We start from the raw sequence: 17,216 nt of genomic DNA, 5'->3' as shown, positions 1-17,216 counted from the left end.
AATCTTAAGCCGTAAGAAATTGCTCAATCACAATCGAATGTGAGAAGAATAATTGTTTATGATTGATCAATTGCTTATGGCTTAAGAGTTAAAGCTAAGTTATGGCTTATTGTAGAAAGCCTAGTACATTTGAGACTGATGTCTTAAGTAGAATCTTGAGGGTAAATAAATTACTTACAAAAATATATCAAAATTGGATAAACTCTTGTTAGTAATCAGTTTGAAATTCATTTTAAAATTCGCGCCGCGTCTGCGCAATCAATGACAATACGCGATCACGCTTATTGTCCACGTCTCGATTGTCTCGGAAGAGTCGAAGTCTCGAATTGATCTCAAATCGAAATAATCGTATACGTTTCTGTCAGTTCGTGTTCTTCGTAGCCACGTTTGTATATTTGTTCACGATGAATGCGTGGATGCAATACTTCAAAGCCATTCCAACGCATATGGTAAGTAACGAAGTCTTTGAATAATTATGTCGAAACGGATATCAATCCGCGATATGTCCAAGGCGAGTGCATTCCTTATTCGCGAGGTTAGGATTACCAAGGCACCGTATGTCAACGCGATTGATACCGTGATTGTCGAAATAATTTACGTATTTACTTAAATAATTTACATGTTGTAAATAACATTGTAAATAACACTGTAAATCTATAAATAAATTTTTGATACCGTGATTGTCGAAATAATTTACGTATTTACTTAAATAATTTACATGTTGTAAATAACACTGTAAATCTATAAATAAATTTGTTAGTTCTATATTTATTAGTTACTTGTAAATTTGTATACCATATATGTTATTTTTATGCTAAGCGAGCCCTTTAAATTTATGCACTCTTATTATTTATGCTATATTTGTTTTAGGATTATGATGGCCAAGCTAGAGCAGAGAAATTGTCGCGGGTCATAATAACGTTATTTGGGGTAAACTACCATTCTCTAAAAATGTTGAAAATACTTGCATTATCATAGTTGAAATACAGAATTAGATTGATCAAATGAAAAGGTGACTGCTGTAGCAGCTATCTCCAGCATATGATATCAAAAAGTCTATTATGTATATTTGATGTTGGCTACATATGCAATGTTACATGTGTGTAATGTACATGTGACATCACGTGTCCTCAAACAGGAGCTATCCAGCTCACTCATTAAGTGGAGAAATAAAAATTCATTTCAAAAATTTATCTTATGAAAAACAATGTGCAATGTGATACGATTTTTAATCACTCGAGACACCATGCCAATCGACATTTATTTCACTTTCTGTGACACAATTTTCACCATACATGGCAATTATACTATGATGAATATCGATTAGAAAACATCACCATATGTTTTTCATCAGACAATCCAGTCCAAACGCTTTCTACGCTTAACAAATGAATTGACAATAAAGTAACTGATTACTGATTATGCTCTTTAACAACACCTCCTATCCAAAGACACGTGCACGTTTAACATTATATATGTAGTCAATATTAAATATGCATAACAGATTTTAACATCATGTCGGGAGTGATTGCTACAACGTTTGTTACTTTTTTAATCAAACTTATACATATATATATTTTTTACAGGTAGTCGGCTTCATTTGGGGATACGTCATTCAACAATTCTCGCAGACAATTTATATTCTAAGTGCTGGATTTGTTATGGCAGCATTAATCACTGTTCCCCCATGGCCTATGTACCGTCGTAAACCGTTGGACTGGCAAAAACCACAGTTTGAAGTTGTTCCAAAGCTCAAAAAGAAAAAATAATTGCCGGACATATTTAACACCTCAAACAAAATCTAATATATCATGCAATCTTCAATATGAATTGATTGCTGATAGTGTATGCATATGTACCACTGAGCATTTGTTTTCATGCAGTTATGAGATACAAATGTCCTTAATGTATGAATGCAAGTGTGTATTGGAACAAGTATGAATGTGAAAGACTTTAAATTTCTTTTTTGTAAGATACACAAATATTGTACTTTAATGTGTGTTGGCTGTAAATGCGAATTATAAATAAAATAATATTGTATTTGCATAAAAATATATTTACGAATTTAGGTAATCTATAAATAATAAGATAAAGAAAATTTTAAGAGCAATAAGATTTTTATGCCGGCCAAATTGATGATTTTTAAAGGAATAAAATAAAATAAAATAAAATAAAGTATCTGTTATATACAGATAAATTGTATGCATTAAAAATAATCCTGTTTTAATTATTCTCTACTATTATGCAGTACTGTACATCCAATTCTTCTTCGTGTGCATTATATAATAAAATTTCAGCATTTATTAATTGTCGTAATGAAAATAGAAATGATTAAAGTCATTTGATTGTTCAATAAGCCTGATACATATATGTATAAGCAACATATTTTGAAAATGAGATTTCTAGATATACTTAAATTTAATAAGCGGCTTGCTAATTCGGAAAAGCTAATAATTTTCTCGAATAATTTTTTTCGAACGAGCATATTATCTCATCGTTATACATAAAACATTCATAATTATCATTTCGCATAATGTATGTTCAAGAAAGTGTAAGTCAATAATACATAATCAAATAATTACCTGATGTTATATCGCTTCAGTTTCACATTACAGGTGCTTACGTAAAGAAAAAAAAAAAAGGAGGATATCCAAACGTAATCCTTATACACTTGCAACAATTTCGCACGAGCGATGGCGTTTCCCTTCCGTAACGGAACTGTATTCTTATATAATCGTAACAGAAATGGCAGTGGCCACGGATCACTTCTCGCAAATCATTAATCGATCAATTACGCGTCCTTCGCCATTGCAACACGTCGCGCCGTTGTCTTGATCAGAGCCGTTGGACGAGTTCCAACGTTTGACTTTCATCGATCACGCTTGTTCATTTCCTCCGATCGCCAACTATCTGACCATCGTTTCCTTCAAAACCACCGCACCTACACTAACTTTCACAAATAGCGGTTTCGTGCAAAGACGATAATTGTCGCGGCTCAAAAAAGACTTGGATTTAGATATGATATAGTTAAATTATAGTGTCCGAAGCTTTCTCCTTTCCTGCTTACACTACTTCTAAGTCAAATGAAAATTTGCAAATTTATAAAAATTTAAGTTGTTACGTTTCACAACTTATATTTCAAAAGTACTTACAAATTTCGAGTCGATTTTTTATAATGTATTAAATATTTCGACTAATCTATATGCTGTTTCCATAGATTAAAATAAACGATCGGTTTCATAGGTAATAATAATCTTTGTGGCTGAGTCGGTATATTATATACGCTCGTATTTAAAATAAAATAGATATATCTATACAGGGAAAGAAAGTACGCATTACTTGAAACGCCGGCCGTTACTAATTATCGTTATTTTGTTGTAATAATGATTTAGTAATGACGTCACAAATTTGTTTATATAAGGTAGCATTAGAATTGGAAAAGCGTCACTCGTTATTTGTAACGATGCTTACAGCGTGTGAAAACGAAACATATCCTATGTATGTACATAAAATTTGGCGGTAACGAGAAACAAAATTTTTAGTGCAGTCAAGATGGCGCAAAATTTTGGTGCAACGACAAATAACAGGCCCAAATAAATCACTCACTCTTTGGCTGTATCCAGTTGCATCACTGCTATCTAGTCGATGCTCTCTCAATCTTCTTCTCCCTCATCGTTCCATCGTTACCGCATTTTTCTGACGCACGAGATTATGCCCTTCTTCTTCTTGATCTTCCTCAAGACTTCCTAGAGAAGTCGACTCAGGTTAGCTTCAAACGTTCAAATCTAATCAAAGGATGCTTTCCATTTGATGACACAAGTCGAACAAGTGTCATTCTATCTTTGTCACTCTCTGAATGTCAAATAAGTATGTGCGTTCGAGAAGACGCTATTAGCGCTATTTGTGTCATTCTATCCTTGTTTTACGTATAATAAACAACGTAGACACAGAAGTAGCGCTAATAACATCTCCCCGAATGCACCACAAGAATAGAGCGACACTTGTGTCGACTTGTGTCTTCAAATGGAAAACACTCAACGAGAATCTAATCCTCTTTGCTCCTAGGAGGCTCCTATGGAGGCTTACGCGCACGGTCTCAAGTCTCATCATCACAAATATTTCAAAGCAATTTACCAATTAGAAAAAGTTTACTAACTTACCAATCAAAAAACGCTTCAAAGCATCAATAACGTTACGTTCAGGTTGACTGTACTCTTACTCAACTAATATTGAGCGATCGAGCGAGAAATTAGCGCGAATGCAGACAAATATATGACGTCGGCCGTGGTCACGTACGCACTTTATTGAAGTTAAAAGTGACGATCGCGCGGCACTTCAGGCGGTACTCCCGGGACCTCGGGTGCGTTCTGAAGTACGCACGAAGCGCGTGAAGGATAAGTGGTGCGTTCGGGGGGGACGTTATTAGCGCTACTTCTGTTATTCTATTTCTTTGTTGTTTATTAGACGTAAAACAAGGATAGAATGACAGAAATAGCGCTAATAGTGTCTCCCTGAACGCACATAAAATGATACCCCACGCGCTTCGTGCGTAATTCGGAGCGCACCCCCACATTAGAATTGCGTTTTAAGACAGAAAACTGGCGCGCAGTTTGGAGAATTTGATGTACACAAATTCATTCTATATATTATCACGCATCAAGACAAGGATCAAAATTTCTTTTGTTTAAAAACAGTAAGTTGGCTTAAAAATAATCAATATACTAATCACAGAGGCCAACTGTTTGCTGCAATGTTAATTAATACTGATTTGTTATCCAAGAACTATTTTTTATTATCGTAATCATGCTATTTTTGTATTAAAACTTTTGACTCCATAAAAAATACATACATTATTAAAATGTGTAATAATTACAGGATACTCTCTTATGAAAGTATAAATATTAATTTATTAGAATGTTTTGAAAAAATAATCTTTTAAAATAAAAATTTAATGGACTAATTAATTGTTTTGCATTGTAATAGCATTATTCATTTTCAAGTATTATATCACAAAAAGTCCCTATTAGATTACGCATTGTGTCATGTTCTTCGTAGCGTATTGCCGGTCAAGACGCAAAAAGAACTCGCATTAACGCGCGCACATAGCGAGGTAAAAATCGCTCGGCATGAACACGTTACTTCTTACACAATCGGGAGATGTACCAGATCTACCGCACTGCTAATAGCAAATTTCTAAAATCATTTCGAGACAAAAATTCTAATATCACAAAATGTCGGGACTATATAAAAGTTTTTGAATTATAAGTATTTAGAATTAGCGAATGATATCACTTTAATAGCATTTTTCATTGGCAGAACTAATGCGCACTCAGTGCATTTTAAAGTCGTACAAAAATCGACGTAAAGATATACGTTTAATAAAAATATATAAACGAATTAAACCGTGAAATATTCGATACATTTTATTGTGCTATTTGATAAAATAAATTTTGGGCTTTTATCGATTGAGATATCTTATTTTTATATTTAGATTAGAATAGTGTACAACAGCTTTAATGTGCACTGAGTGCGTACTAGTTTTACAAATAAAAAACGCTATAAGTTGATGTGTTTAGATGTGATTGGCACTTTGCGACAAAATGTCAACCACAACTAAACGAGGAGCTCAGATGACATAATTCGCTAACTTGAAATGCTTATTAATTTTGATGCGGTAGGTCTGGGAAATCCTACATATTGATGAATTTATCGGATAATCGCTCGATCATATTTTTATATTTACGTTTATTTTTTTTTCCTATTCGACTTTTTTTCGAGATCGCGCGACTACCTGCTCCGTATTGAGATACCCAAAGGCGAGTGTGTAAGAAGTTACGAAACGCTTTCTCCTTGTATGATGAATATTTTAAGTATGCAGCTTGCACCACTTCCTGTTACACCGATTGGGTCTGCCGATATGCTATCGAAAAAAAAGAAAAGAGCATAATTGCAACGGAGCGTGTAATATGTACAACACGGTCTCGATCGTTACCTTGGTCTTAACACTGAATGGTTTGTTTGGAAAGCTTCGTAATCGGTCTGAACGCAGGAGAATTGGCAAGAATGCTAGTATTCTTATATGCAGCTGATGTACGATACCAATAAGGTACATGCGTCTCACAAAATTTGAGATAACAAAGTAAGGCACGTTTACGAGATATTATAATCTGTAATTTCGAAATTGTATCTTTTATTCAATTGCAATTAAAATCACTACTTCTTTCGCTACATAAGCCTTAGAATTTATTTTAATAAATGTGTTAATTAACACATATTAAAAATTAATGTACTAAAGTGTTATACACGCAAAGTGTTATAAATTAATGCATTTATTAAAGTAAATTATAAGAATTCAATAAACGCAACGAAAAAACTATATATGTACGTTTTATATTTATAATTATATACATATAATTGCAAGGTAAAATAATTAGAAGCTTCTACAGGTATTACTGCCATAATATGTTAATAATAATAATTATATTTATATTATATTTATAATTTTATCGAAAAATATACATAGTTGGTACCAAAAATTACTATAAATCATATATGTTTACAGCACAGAAACTTGCAGCAATATTACTGGAATAATCTATGTTATATCGTAGTTAAATTATAGTAATTGCAATTTTTGCTCTCAGTATATATAAATATTACGGAAGGAAATTATTATTGGGGGAAATCCGGTATAGTATGCAATTATGTGTGCAAGGTACCATTCATGTATACGCGTTACATCAATAATGATATATTTATCATCATGTTCGCACATGTTCGTGTCCATTTGTGAACTTTCGCTAATCTAATATTGTATTTACAATTAGAGGCAATTAATTACGATGCAAACTAACTTCCTTCAAATTCCACACGCGATATTTGGGAAATCATTCACTATATCATTCGTGAGTAGGACGATTATGTATACGTCTGTGATATCGTGTCACACTTAAATAATGAATTTACATTTCATAGAACTTTAACCTTTTACGGGATTAATCAGACTTAAGTTTCTCTCCAAAACCAGAAGCTGTTTCAGCGACGCAATGCTATGAGTGAAATCAGTACAATTTATTGATGCAAAAGCGAGGACTTTCTGTGTTCGTGCATATATACGGCGAATATAGTGTAATCTTTTTGTAGGATAATCAAGAGTAAAAGTATCTTTACAATGAATCCATCTCTATCTATTGTGCGTTGGTCAAAGAAAAAGGAAAAGAAAAAAACGCATCTAATGGAAATATTCTTCACGGAAAACAGTGTTTCGCTTCGTGACGTAACGCCAATTTCCTGACATTTTTATAACACAACAGGATATATAAATTAATTAATTTATGAACTAATGAGAAATTTATGTTTTCGGGTTTTTGTGCGCACTCTCACTTTTTTTATTCACTCTCACAGAAGCAGTTCTTCCACGTACATTACGTATACCATCTTTATTATATCATATAGTAATTAATTTAAATACGAAACTATAATGTATAATGATGAAAAACGATAAGAATAAAATAACAGAATAATAATAGTATTATATAAAATAACATTCTATAAAATATTAATTACAATGCATGTTATTAAGATAAACAAAGTAATACTTTCACTTGATAAGCCAATTTATTATTATTATACAATCAAAAATTAAGTTTTCACAAGTATTGAACTGGATGTCATTTAGCAATACATTTATCAAAATAATCCGCTAAGTAATTTCAATAATGTTATTACATGTGTGTACAAGTCACAACCGTCGCGGATTCACACTTTTTTAGAAATTATTTTGACAAACGCCAACAGGTTTGAACGATCCGCGAATGAGAAAAAGGAAATTGCTCGAGTTACGTACGATTGAACACGTTATCGAGCAAAGTCCGATCTCGTAGTACGCTTTAGGCACACTCGATCGTATTTCCCGCACCACTTCGAGACGCAACTTACACATATCGTACGCACAACGGAAAGTTACGCAGCTCCGAAACGGACGTAACGCAGGCCGTACATTTCCTTGCTTTTACGTAACCCCCTGGATCCCAAGCCACTTTGCTCTCCCACCCCATACAATTTCACCGGGTAGTTTTGGTCATCGCCGTGTCCGTTCTTTATAAGCGGACATCCCCGACGATCAAAACACAGAATCGTATCGGCACAGTATTGCAAACAGTGCAGCACAGCCGTCATCGCCGCGAATTTTCAAAAAGTAACGATCGATCGATTAAAATAAACAAGAGTCGAAGATGCGCTCCCACACTATCGCTGTGAGTGATTTATTATTATATACCTACGTATTATTTTCATCGCACTCCTTTCGGTACTTCCGATGTTCGTCGTTTGGTTTTGTGGTCGTCAGTGATTTTAACAGTACAACTAAGTGTATACCGCGTCAATTTTGCAAAATGTGCTTTGTGATTGCAAAATTTCTCTCGAAGATGAGAGTCCCCGAAAGATATTTGAAATTTCTTGATATTCAAATCGTAATTTTGTATAATTAAGTTGTACTCTTCTCATTCTCAGGCGAAATTTTAATTAACCCTGCGCTCCATTCTATCTTTCTCTTCCGAAATATAATGAACGATAAAGACAGAATGAAGCTTACAACGCGTGTGCCCAAAGCGAACGCAAGATATGCGACAGATAAGCAAAATTTTTTAATGTATATCTTTTAGCTTACTATACAGAAATACGGCGATAAAATCCATTGACTATTTGTAGAGCTGTAATTGTTTTTTTCCAGTATTTAATTAGACTAAATAAATATTCAATAAAATAATCATTGAATACATTTTTTGAGGATAATGCATTTAACTAGTAGTATATCAAGGATCACGTTGAAGACCAAAATTGTGAACTTTTGTTATAACATTAAAATTCTTTCATTAGAAAAAAAAAGAAAAAAAAGTTGGTTTTTTTCATTGACTGGAGAGATCTTGATTAAATAAATGATAACACAGGCACGTAAAACAAAAATTTAATGTTTGAACTAGAGATCAGATTTTTATGTATTTTAACGCTGTATGTTTAATTTGCTCCATCACGTTACAATAATACTGGAAAAGTATTAGTAGTTTTCCGTCGATAAAAAAAATTGTGATGTGATGGAGTAATTTGAACATTGAATTCGATTTTAGAGCGTCAAAATACATAAAAATATTAATGTCTACTCTTTAAATAAAAAAATGTTTTGTGTCTGTATAATCATTGCTGGTTGAATTTGTAGAAGTCCGGTGCTTTTACATCGTCGTTACGCAGGAAAAAGACGGTAAGAGTGGTGAAACGGGAATTTAAAAAAAAGCCGTGCATTTAAATGACTTTCTGTACGCGATGCACTTTCGATATTACAAACAAACCGCGATCACCCACCTCTCGTGTTGCAGTTGCTCGTGTTCGGAATAATGGCTGTTGCTTTGGCATCGCCGGTGCCGGGAGGAGGTCATCATCAGTAAGTAACGCTTCGACAGTTTTTTACTTTTATTTTAATCTAGAAGTTTCACTCTATAGAACATCACACCTCTCTTAAAATTACTTATAATTTTAATTATTTATAATGTAATATAGATAGTTATTATATAGTATTATTATTAATAATTTTGATTACTCATTGCATAATATTAAACAAGTAAAATAATGAATAAATAAGAAGAATAATTAAATATGGTATTCTTTTTCTTATTTGATTTATTCTTATCGGTCAAAATTTTACTTATAAATCATTTACTCGAAAATATGATATCACATGAAAAACGATTGGATGATTTCAGTGAACATCACATAATCCACGTGCCTTACAAAGTGCACACGATCCATCATCATCACACGAAAAAGATCCACGTGCCTGTGCATCATGTCGAGAAAGTCCCCGTTCACATTCCGTTTCCAGTGCATCACGTCGAAAAAGTACCAGTCCCAGTACCTGTTCACCATGTCGAAAAAGTAGCTGTACCTGTTCCAGTTATACATAAGGTTCCCGTTGCTATACCAGTACATGAGGAGAAACATCATGGTTGGTTTTAAACGGACGGCTTTGTCTTCAATTACAATTATGTTATAGGTTTGTATTGTCTACTTGTAATTTGACAAATGTCTGATTAATACACTAAAATTATATCAAATTAAAAAAGACACATTTTTAATACACATTAAAATTTTTATAGTAATTTTAATTTTTTTAATATTTTTCAATAATTTTCAAGAAAGAAGGAAAGAATTTTATATAATTATACTTCACGTAGGATACACTTTTTTTCTCATTAACTATAACAGTAATGTGCAAGGTGAAGTCTGGGATAATCTATATATTGTGAAAATGTATATATCAATATTATTTGATGTTTTATTTTTATTGTAAAAGTATAATTACTCTAACTTGTTGTAATTGATTTATACGTATACTTAACGATTGTAAACTGGGTTTTCAGGTTACCGTACAAGGTGGAATTCGAGTAAGTAAAAGTTAATAAAATTCATTCTTCATTGCGGATCCATTGATAAGAAGTTTTCTCGTAGAATACAAAAGAAGACGAAACTAATCGGTACAAAATTACTCCACCAGTACAGCATTAAGAATTTAGCGTAAGAACCAAATACTCTGTATGCACATGTGTGTACTCAGAAGCGAAATACTTGTATATACTTTACTTCACGTTACACTTTTTCATTATTTTTATATAATAAACTTTTGATATAAAAAGAAATACTTTGAAGGTACATTTATTCATTTCCTTTATTTCTATTAAATAATTACAATTCTAAAAACTAGTAATTCGTAGAAACTACAAGGAGAAGAATTATCATTTGGCTATTTAGCCAAGTCTATTGAAATTGTTTAAATATTATTTGCTACAAATTTTGATAACAAAAAAACGCCATATTTGATACAAATTTTGTTATACTCAAAACTGTCAGCAAATTGATGGCAGATAAAGAATAAAATCGATGGAATAAAGAAGCAATTAATCAAGTCATTAGTTTATAAATATGGTTTATTTTACACAATTAACAGTGTGGAACGATAACAAACAAGTCGTTCAGATATCATCAGACGATTATGATTAAATAACTCTGTCATAACAAGGTTCCTTAACCATAAGAATGTTGCGAAGATAATTTACCAGTCAACCACTTCGTGTTTATGGTCATCGTGTGATTTGACGTGAACCGGTATGTAAATTTTCTTCACGTGTGTATGATGATGTTCGTGAATATGATACGGCACGTGGATTTTGAAGTGCGTGCTAAAAGCAATTTCAAGTTTCTCTGAATAATCTTAATGTGTCATATAAAACTGTATATCATTTAAAAGGAATATATGGAGCAATAATTAGAAAACTAGAAAATTACTGTTCGTGATGGCCACCACCGCCAGGATACGGCATCGCCGATACTAAAGCCATTGTGACAACCAGCAAAAGTAGAGCCTAAAGCAGAAAGATATTACATAAGAAATACAATAAAAATTTTATTTTAAAAAATTTAAAAATATTGCTTGTTTTTTACACGTCACAAACCAACATGCATACGCCTATGATTTAATCCATTATCGGATCAGAGATAGATCATAGATCTTATATTTTATTGGAGAAAGTTAATCATATACATTGTTTTATCAGAAAATCGAAGAATAAAATGGAAGTAATAATAATCAAAAGGATTTGTCATAAAACTGTAATTATTAGGTAAAATTATTCTGATAATGAGAAGAGATGTCATCGAAAATGTTTGAGGTAATTTTTATACAGATATGTAAATTATGTATTACATCAATCTTTTTTCGTTTTTTTTGTCACATTATCTCTCTTTTACAAATACTTATACAAATATTTGATATTTAAGCTAATTAGGAAATAATTAGTTGATTATTTATAATATATTTTATATATTTTTATTGTATTCTTTTAATTGTCGGTTTTTTCTTTCTTTCCTTTTTATCTTAATTAATTTAAAATAAATATTATTAAAAAAAAATTAACTTTAAAGTAATTAATAAGCTTATTGTTAAAAACCAATGCGGTGATAAAAATCAATTTATTCATAATTTATTAACCTATTATAAAATAATTCGTTAGCGTAAAATAAAAATAAATAAATAAAGTAAATAAATAAATTTAAAATAAAACCTACTGTGTGTTTTGCGTATAAGATTATTAATCATAAAAAAATGCACATATTATTCTTATTTAACACAAATTTTATTAGAAAAATGTATATCATCTCTCAGAGAAAATGTATTTCCTGTTTTATCATTCACATTATACTAAAATAAAATAAATTTCAAATGAAATAAATATGCATACAACAAAATTCAAAATTTGTAAAATTTTGATAAAACTAATAAAATATTTTCGTATTACACATAAAACTTGCTACAAGTTGTAGATTGTCTAAAATGGATTTGATCTATTTTTTTTTTAGCAAACTATTGTCGATTAGCATTATTCGCATATTACTGGAAGGAGAACTAAAAATAAAATCGTCACTTTATTAAGCATCCATACGAGAGCATTTATCTGCGAGTTATCTCGTCTCGCTCAATTAAATGAACCGACATCACACAACATAACGAATTCACACTCAAATCCGACACCCACGTGTATTTCGAATTTGAACATGTTCACTCTATATATGCGCTAAATGTACGTTAACTCTTCTGAGATTGGAGTTTAGTGGTGACTAAAAGTCTCTTTCGCAGACAGCCTTATAAATAGAAACATAGTCAGTGAACCGTGTATGAAAACTGAATAATAACGGTGGAGTTGTTTTCTTGAAAACAGTTCCTGTATGAACCACTTTATTTCACTTGAATTACTCTCACTTAAGTGGTTTACGCAAATTTTCACGTGTAGTTTCGCATGCACGTTGTCGTAAACATAATTTTCGCAAGTTCTCTGTCGCAAATTTCGACGTTCACGCTTTGATTTGTGGATAGACTACATGCCTTTCCGTAGAGTGTGGTCACCTTTGCGAGTTATCTAGTTTGAAAGTATCGAAATGCACTTAAAAAAGAAACACACCCGGAAACTCGCCGGTATGATTTCTCCTTTGAACGAAAATCGGCGCATTATTCTCCAAATATAATGAAAGTAAATGAGTTGCTTCTTCATCGAATATCATACAATATTATCAGGAAGTAGGCAAAATTAAAATAAAAAGATGAAAGGAATAACATACTCATAAAGAGAAAATTGTTCTGATGAAATAACTTCCTTTCTTTACCTTCAAGTGAAATCGATTTACCGCAATTCAAGTTGCACAAATTGCATGACTCCTCGAAAAAGCGACTGCGAAGAATTCTGATTTTCTTCACACCCACTTTATTTCTTATTTGATTTCTTATTCTTATTCGAAATTATATCGCTTATTACATTTATTATGTAAGTCATTACGGTTGAATAATAATCTCTAGTCCACACTTATATATTATGTGTATAGAATTTCAATTAAGTCTCAATTAAAGATATTACATTATGAACTTTTATGCAATTTACGTAATCCATTACGATTTTATACTCTCGATTTTTACGATTAAACATGTCTGTAATATTTCTAAGTACATAAAAGACAATTTTCTTCTTTATTTAAATTATTTTTAAATATTACCGATGTATATATAAGGGAATCCGAGAATGTTGTTTCTTTTTATTTTTAATAATTTAAAAATATAATTATTATAATAAAAATATGATAAAAAATTGAAAAATTCTCTTTATTATGGAATATATACACGCATATATATATGTATTCTATAATAAAGAAAATCTTTCAATTTGTGATCATATCTTTATTCTTTGTGGATTAATGAAAATACAGATTATTATATCCGTTTTAGTGTCCCATGGTAAACATGTGTAAACATCTATATTTTACATACATACAGTGAAATCGCACCTCGTTTATTATATGATTGGTTCTTTCACTTTATGCTTACTTTCGATTTTAAACTAATCCAGCGTTAACGCACTTTATGATACAATAAATGCAATTTTATTTTAATGCCAGTTAACAGATGTCGACGATTAAAGCACTACGTTAAATTGATACTCATTAAGAAGTGAAAATCATGTTTGATATATATATCCCTGAATAGGAGTATTCCTCTTTTCTTACAGAAAGCAAATCGTATAATATGATATAGACACAGATATATCTAATGAATAATGTATGATGTAGGGATAGAGATATAAATAGAAAAAAAAATAAAATAAAATAGATTTCATAAAATTTTGTTTTTTATCAGAAATAAGTATATTTAATTTTAATAACTAGCATAAATATTTAAATTAAACTTGGCACGAATATTATTTATTTTTTATTTAGATATAAACATGCAGTATGTAATTTAAAAAATATGTTATAGTTATTATTTAATAATAACTATACATATATAATAATACTTATACAATAATACTTTAATCATCAGTTTTATCATTCTTTGAACTCTTGAAACTCACTATAGAAAAATCTAAAATTTTTTCCTGCATTGTCTATAAGCTACAATCTGCATCATTATCTAAACGAATTTTCGCTTATTCTGAACTTCAATATTGTCTAAAAAAGTTCAAACTCTTTGTTAGGTGCTGATGCTGCTGGAGGTTTGAGTAGAAACAAATCAAATTTGCATTTTTTCATTAAAAAATACGTGTATTTTTTTCAATGTTTTTCTATTTTAAAAAATGATTTTTAGAAAACAAAATTTAAATATGCAAATATTAATATATTCCTTTTTATGGTTAAATTTTTGCCAATTTGTGTAAATACACATTCAATAAATTTATCATATACAAAATATCATGTAATTGATGTTGTCTGATATTTTCGTACTGCATTACATTGAGATATTAGCGGAAATAAGAGGCTACAATTTATGTTTATGTACTAACGATCATAGACCATCTTCGTAAATTACTTCCTACAAGACTTTCCATGCCATTTATCGTGATAAATGATCATAATAGTATTACTATATAATGCATGGGCAAGCATTAATGTAAATATCAGAAATTAATGGATAATAAGACAAAAAATGCAAGTGAAAGCGAAATCTTACACTTTGCCAATATAAAATTTAAAAAAATTTATATTTTATTCAAAAGTAAACTGTTCAAAAATAAGTATAAATTCAATAGATACAATTAGCTGAGTATATCATTATATAAAAAAATATTTCGAAATCTCTATAAAACTCTATTCAAAAATTACTTATGAAAAGTGAATATGTTATTAATGCAATTACTCAAAACTAATAACCTAACACCATGCAATGAACGGATATTGTGTTTATACAAAATCCTGTCGATCCAGTCTATTGTTCCTTTTACATATGGGAGGATAGAAAGGCTTGTTTTGTCTAACTCGTCCTGTGGTTGTTGTGTGTATGAGTTTCTTGTCCTAATCCTGTGTTTGTTGATTGTCCTGTTTAAGTCTTCCTTATTATATCCGTTCCATTGCAAGGTTTGTTTTAAGTGGTTGAGTTCTGTCTTCAGATTTAGTATCTCTCTATCAGAGAATACATGCTCTATGTAAATTGTCGCCTATTTTTGCTGGATGGTGATTTAGCATGTAAGTATCTATCAGTGTGTGTTGGCTTCCTGCATATTTGATGGCCCAGGGTGTTGTCAGCTTCTTTTATGATAAGAACATCCATTCTTAATTGATTATATATAATTCTAACATAAAGAAAAAATAATGTCATATATTAAAAACATACAAAAACTTTATTGGAACAACATCATAATATTATATATATATATATTTATTTATTTTGATCGCAAAAATTGTGTATATTTTCTAAAGTGCTTGGTGAGCAAGGCACGTAAAGATCTAAACTGAGGTGCGTGCTGGATTTAAAAATGAGGTATAAAAATATAAAAATAATAAAAAATAATGTGTAACATAATCGTAATCACGAATTATTACGATTTTTATAATTATATGCGCTTAATAGCTTTTATCACAAACCAGTTTAAATGTCTCTAACGCTTGAATTTATAATTATTAATATTCTCATTTTCTATTATATCTACTTCCGAAGTAATAGGTCTTCAGCAATATATATTTTTTAAAACTTGTGATTTGTCGTACATAAGTTCGAGTATTCAAATAATATTTCTAAAACTATTTATTTTTATGATAAATTTTTTTCGCGGTGTATCATAAATCTGTCATAAAAATTAGTCTAGTCAAGTCAGCGTGTATTTGTTCTAATATTTTACTGTATTAATTTATTATTCTATATAACAATTGAAAGATTGTCTAGTCTAGTTTTACGACGTCATAAATATAGTAGTTAAGTCGGGTCTACTTCATATAATGGTCTACAATAGTCTACAAAGAGTAGGATAATTTATTTTAAAAACGTCAGATGAATTTCTTACTGGCTAATTGTTTAAAAAAACTATTTTTGATGAATCTATACATTTGTCTTTCCTATGACTTTATAGAAATTCTAGTTACGTACATGTCAGTTTGTCGTCATTACGTTATGTCAAATAATAATCAGATGTAAAGTCAGTGTAATAGTCTCGTTCAACGTATTTCTGTTGATATTGTTATAAAAAATTACTAATAAAAATAAAAAAAACCGGCAAAATTACAGCTTTATAAGTTCGTACAAAAAAGTAAAAAATATTAAATTCTTCTTTGTATATCATCGTATATCACACAATTAAAGTGGCAGTATTACGATTTCTTTGTATATTATGATATATCACACAATTAAAGTGGCAGCATAACGATTTCTACTGAAGATTTAAACTTGCTTTTGTCATCAATCAATCAAACATTAGTTGAAAATATGTCAGTAAGCAGATATTTATAGCTGTAAATATCTACAATGTCCAACATATTAATCACAGTAGAATCATTTCTTATTTCTTTTTGTGATAACCGGAGAAACCACCACTGTGACCTCCACCGTAACCACCGCCACCGCCACCGCCTCCGCCACCACCGTGACCGCTTGAATAGGAATCAAAGCCGCCACCAGAACTGTAACTGCTTCCGCCGTGGCCACTGAAAAATATCAATATAAAATATTATACTTGTATAAGATTATTTATGTACAATAATTGAGATTTATCTTTCTTTTTATTAATATTTATTTCTACCAATGTAAATTAAGTTTAGCAAAATTCGACATTTACCTGCTACCAAAATCAGATGATATACTATTGCCATAACCGCTGGAGCCATGATCATCTCCACCGATATCATGTCCGCCTCCAAAA

The 17,216-nt window shown here is 30.8% G+C and overlaps 5 protein-coding genes across 7 annotated transcripts in view; 2 read left to right on the top strand and 3 right to left on the bottom strand.

Annotated features, from left to right (window-relative positions):
• Nucleotides 1-4,203, bottom strand: part of LOC108765408 (uncharacterized) — a 65,457-nt gene extending 61,254 nt beyond the window's left edge. The window contains exons 1-2 of the mRNA XM_018514103.1: nucleotides 4,161-4,203; nucleotides 3,607-3,746 (exon numbers count right to left, since the gene is read on the bottom strand). Of these exons, the coding sequence (XP_018369605.1) occupies nucleotides 3,607-3,629 (23 nt within the window). The 5' untranslated portion in view covers nucleotides 3,630-3,746; nucleotides 4,161-4,203. The remainder of the gene's footprint in view (nucleotides 1-3,606; nucleotides 3,747-4,160) is intronic.
• On the top strand, nucleotides 262-2,119 carry Spase12 (Signal peptidase complex subunit Spase12). The gene is made up of 3 exons (XM_018514101.1): nucleotides 262-449; nucleotides 871-930; nucleotides 1,587-2,119. The coding sequence occupies exons 1-3, from the start codon at nucleotides 405-407 to the stop codon at nucleotides 1,767-1,769; spliced, it is 288 nt and encodes a 95-aa protein (XP_018369603.1). The 5' UTR covers nucleotides 262-404; the 3' UTR covers nucleotides 1,770-2,119.
• Nucleotides 4,204-8,126: 3,923 nt separating the features above from the next.
• On the top strand, nucleotides 8,127-10,436 carry LOC108765397 (uncharacterized histidine-rich protein DDB_G0274557). Its single transcript, XM_018514091.1, has 4 exons — nucleotides 8,127-8,255; nucleotides 9,372-9,436; nucleotides 9,756-10,045; nucleotides 10,413-10,436. The coding sequence occupies exons 1-3, from the start codon at nucleotides 8,235-8,237 to the stop codon at nucleotides 10,006-10,008; spliced, it is 339 nt and encodes a 112-aa protein (XP_018369593.1). The 5' UTR covers nucleotides 8,127-8,234; the 3' UTR covers nucleotides 10,009-10,045; nucleotides 10,413-10,436.
• Nucleotides 10,437-10,862: 426 nt separating this feature from the next.
• LOC108765402 (protein TAX4) lies at nucleotides 10,863-12,676 on the bottom strand. The gene is made up of 3 exons (XM_018514097.1): nucleotides 12,582-12,676; nucleotides 11,335-11,411; nucleotides 10,863-11,228 (listed from the first exon to the last, which is right to left on the bottom strand). Exons 1-3 carry the CDS (start codon nucleotides 12,600-12,602, stop codon nucleotides 11,102-11,104), a joined length of 225 nt encoding a protein of 74 aa, XP_018369599.1. The 5' UTR covers nucleotides 12,603-12,676; the 3' UTR covers nucleotides 10,863-11,101.
• Nucleotides 12,677-16,795: 4,119 nt separating this feature from the next.
• The window catches only part of LOC108765384 (glycine-rich protein DOT1), a 3,376-nt gene continuing 2,955 nt past the window's right edge, over nucleotides 16,796-17,216 (bottom strand). For all 3 annotated transcript variants that reach the window (XM_018514071.1, XM_018514073.1, XM_018514072.1), the window contains 2 exons: nucleotides 17,133-17,216; nucleotides 16,796-17,001 (listed from right to left, as the gene is read on the bottom strand). The exon at nucleotides 17,133-17,216 is cut by the window's right edge and continues 1 nt beyond it. In XM_018514071.1, the coding sequence (XP_018369573.1) occupies nucleotides 16,857-17,001; nucleotides 17,133-17,216 (229 nt within the window). In that variant the 3' untranslated portion in view covers nucleotides 16,796-16,856. The remainder of the gene's footprint in view (nucleotides 17,002-17,132) is intronic.

The sequence above is a fragment of the Trachymyrmex cornetzi genome, unplaced genomic scaffold (assembly GCF_001594075.2).
Source record: "Trachymyrmex cornetzi isolate Tcor2-1 unplaced genomic scaffold, Tcor1.1 scaffold488, whole genome shotgun sequence".
Classification (NCBI taxonomy): Eukaryota; Metazoa; Arthropoda; class Insecta; order Hymenoptera; family Formicidae; genus Trachymyrmex; species Trachymyrmex cornetzi.
This window is presented reverse-complemented; position numbering and strand designations above follow the sequence as displayed.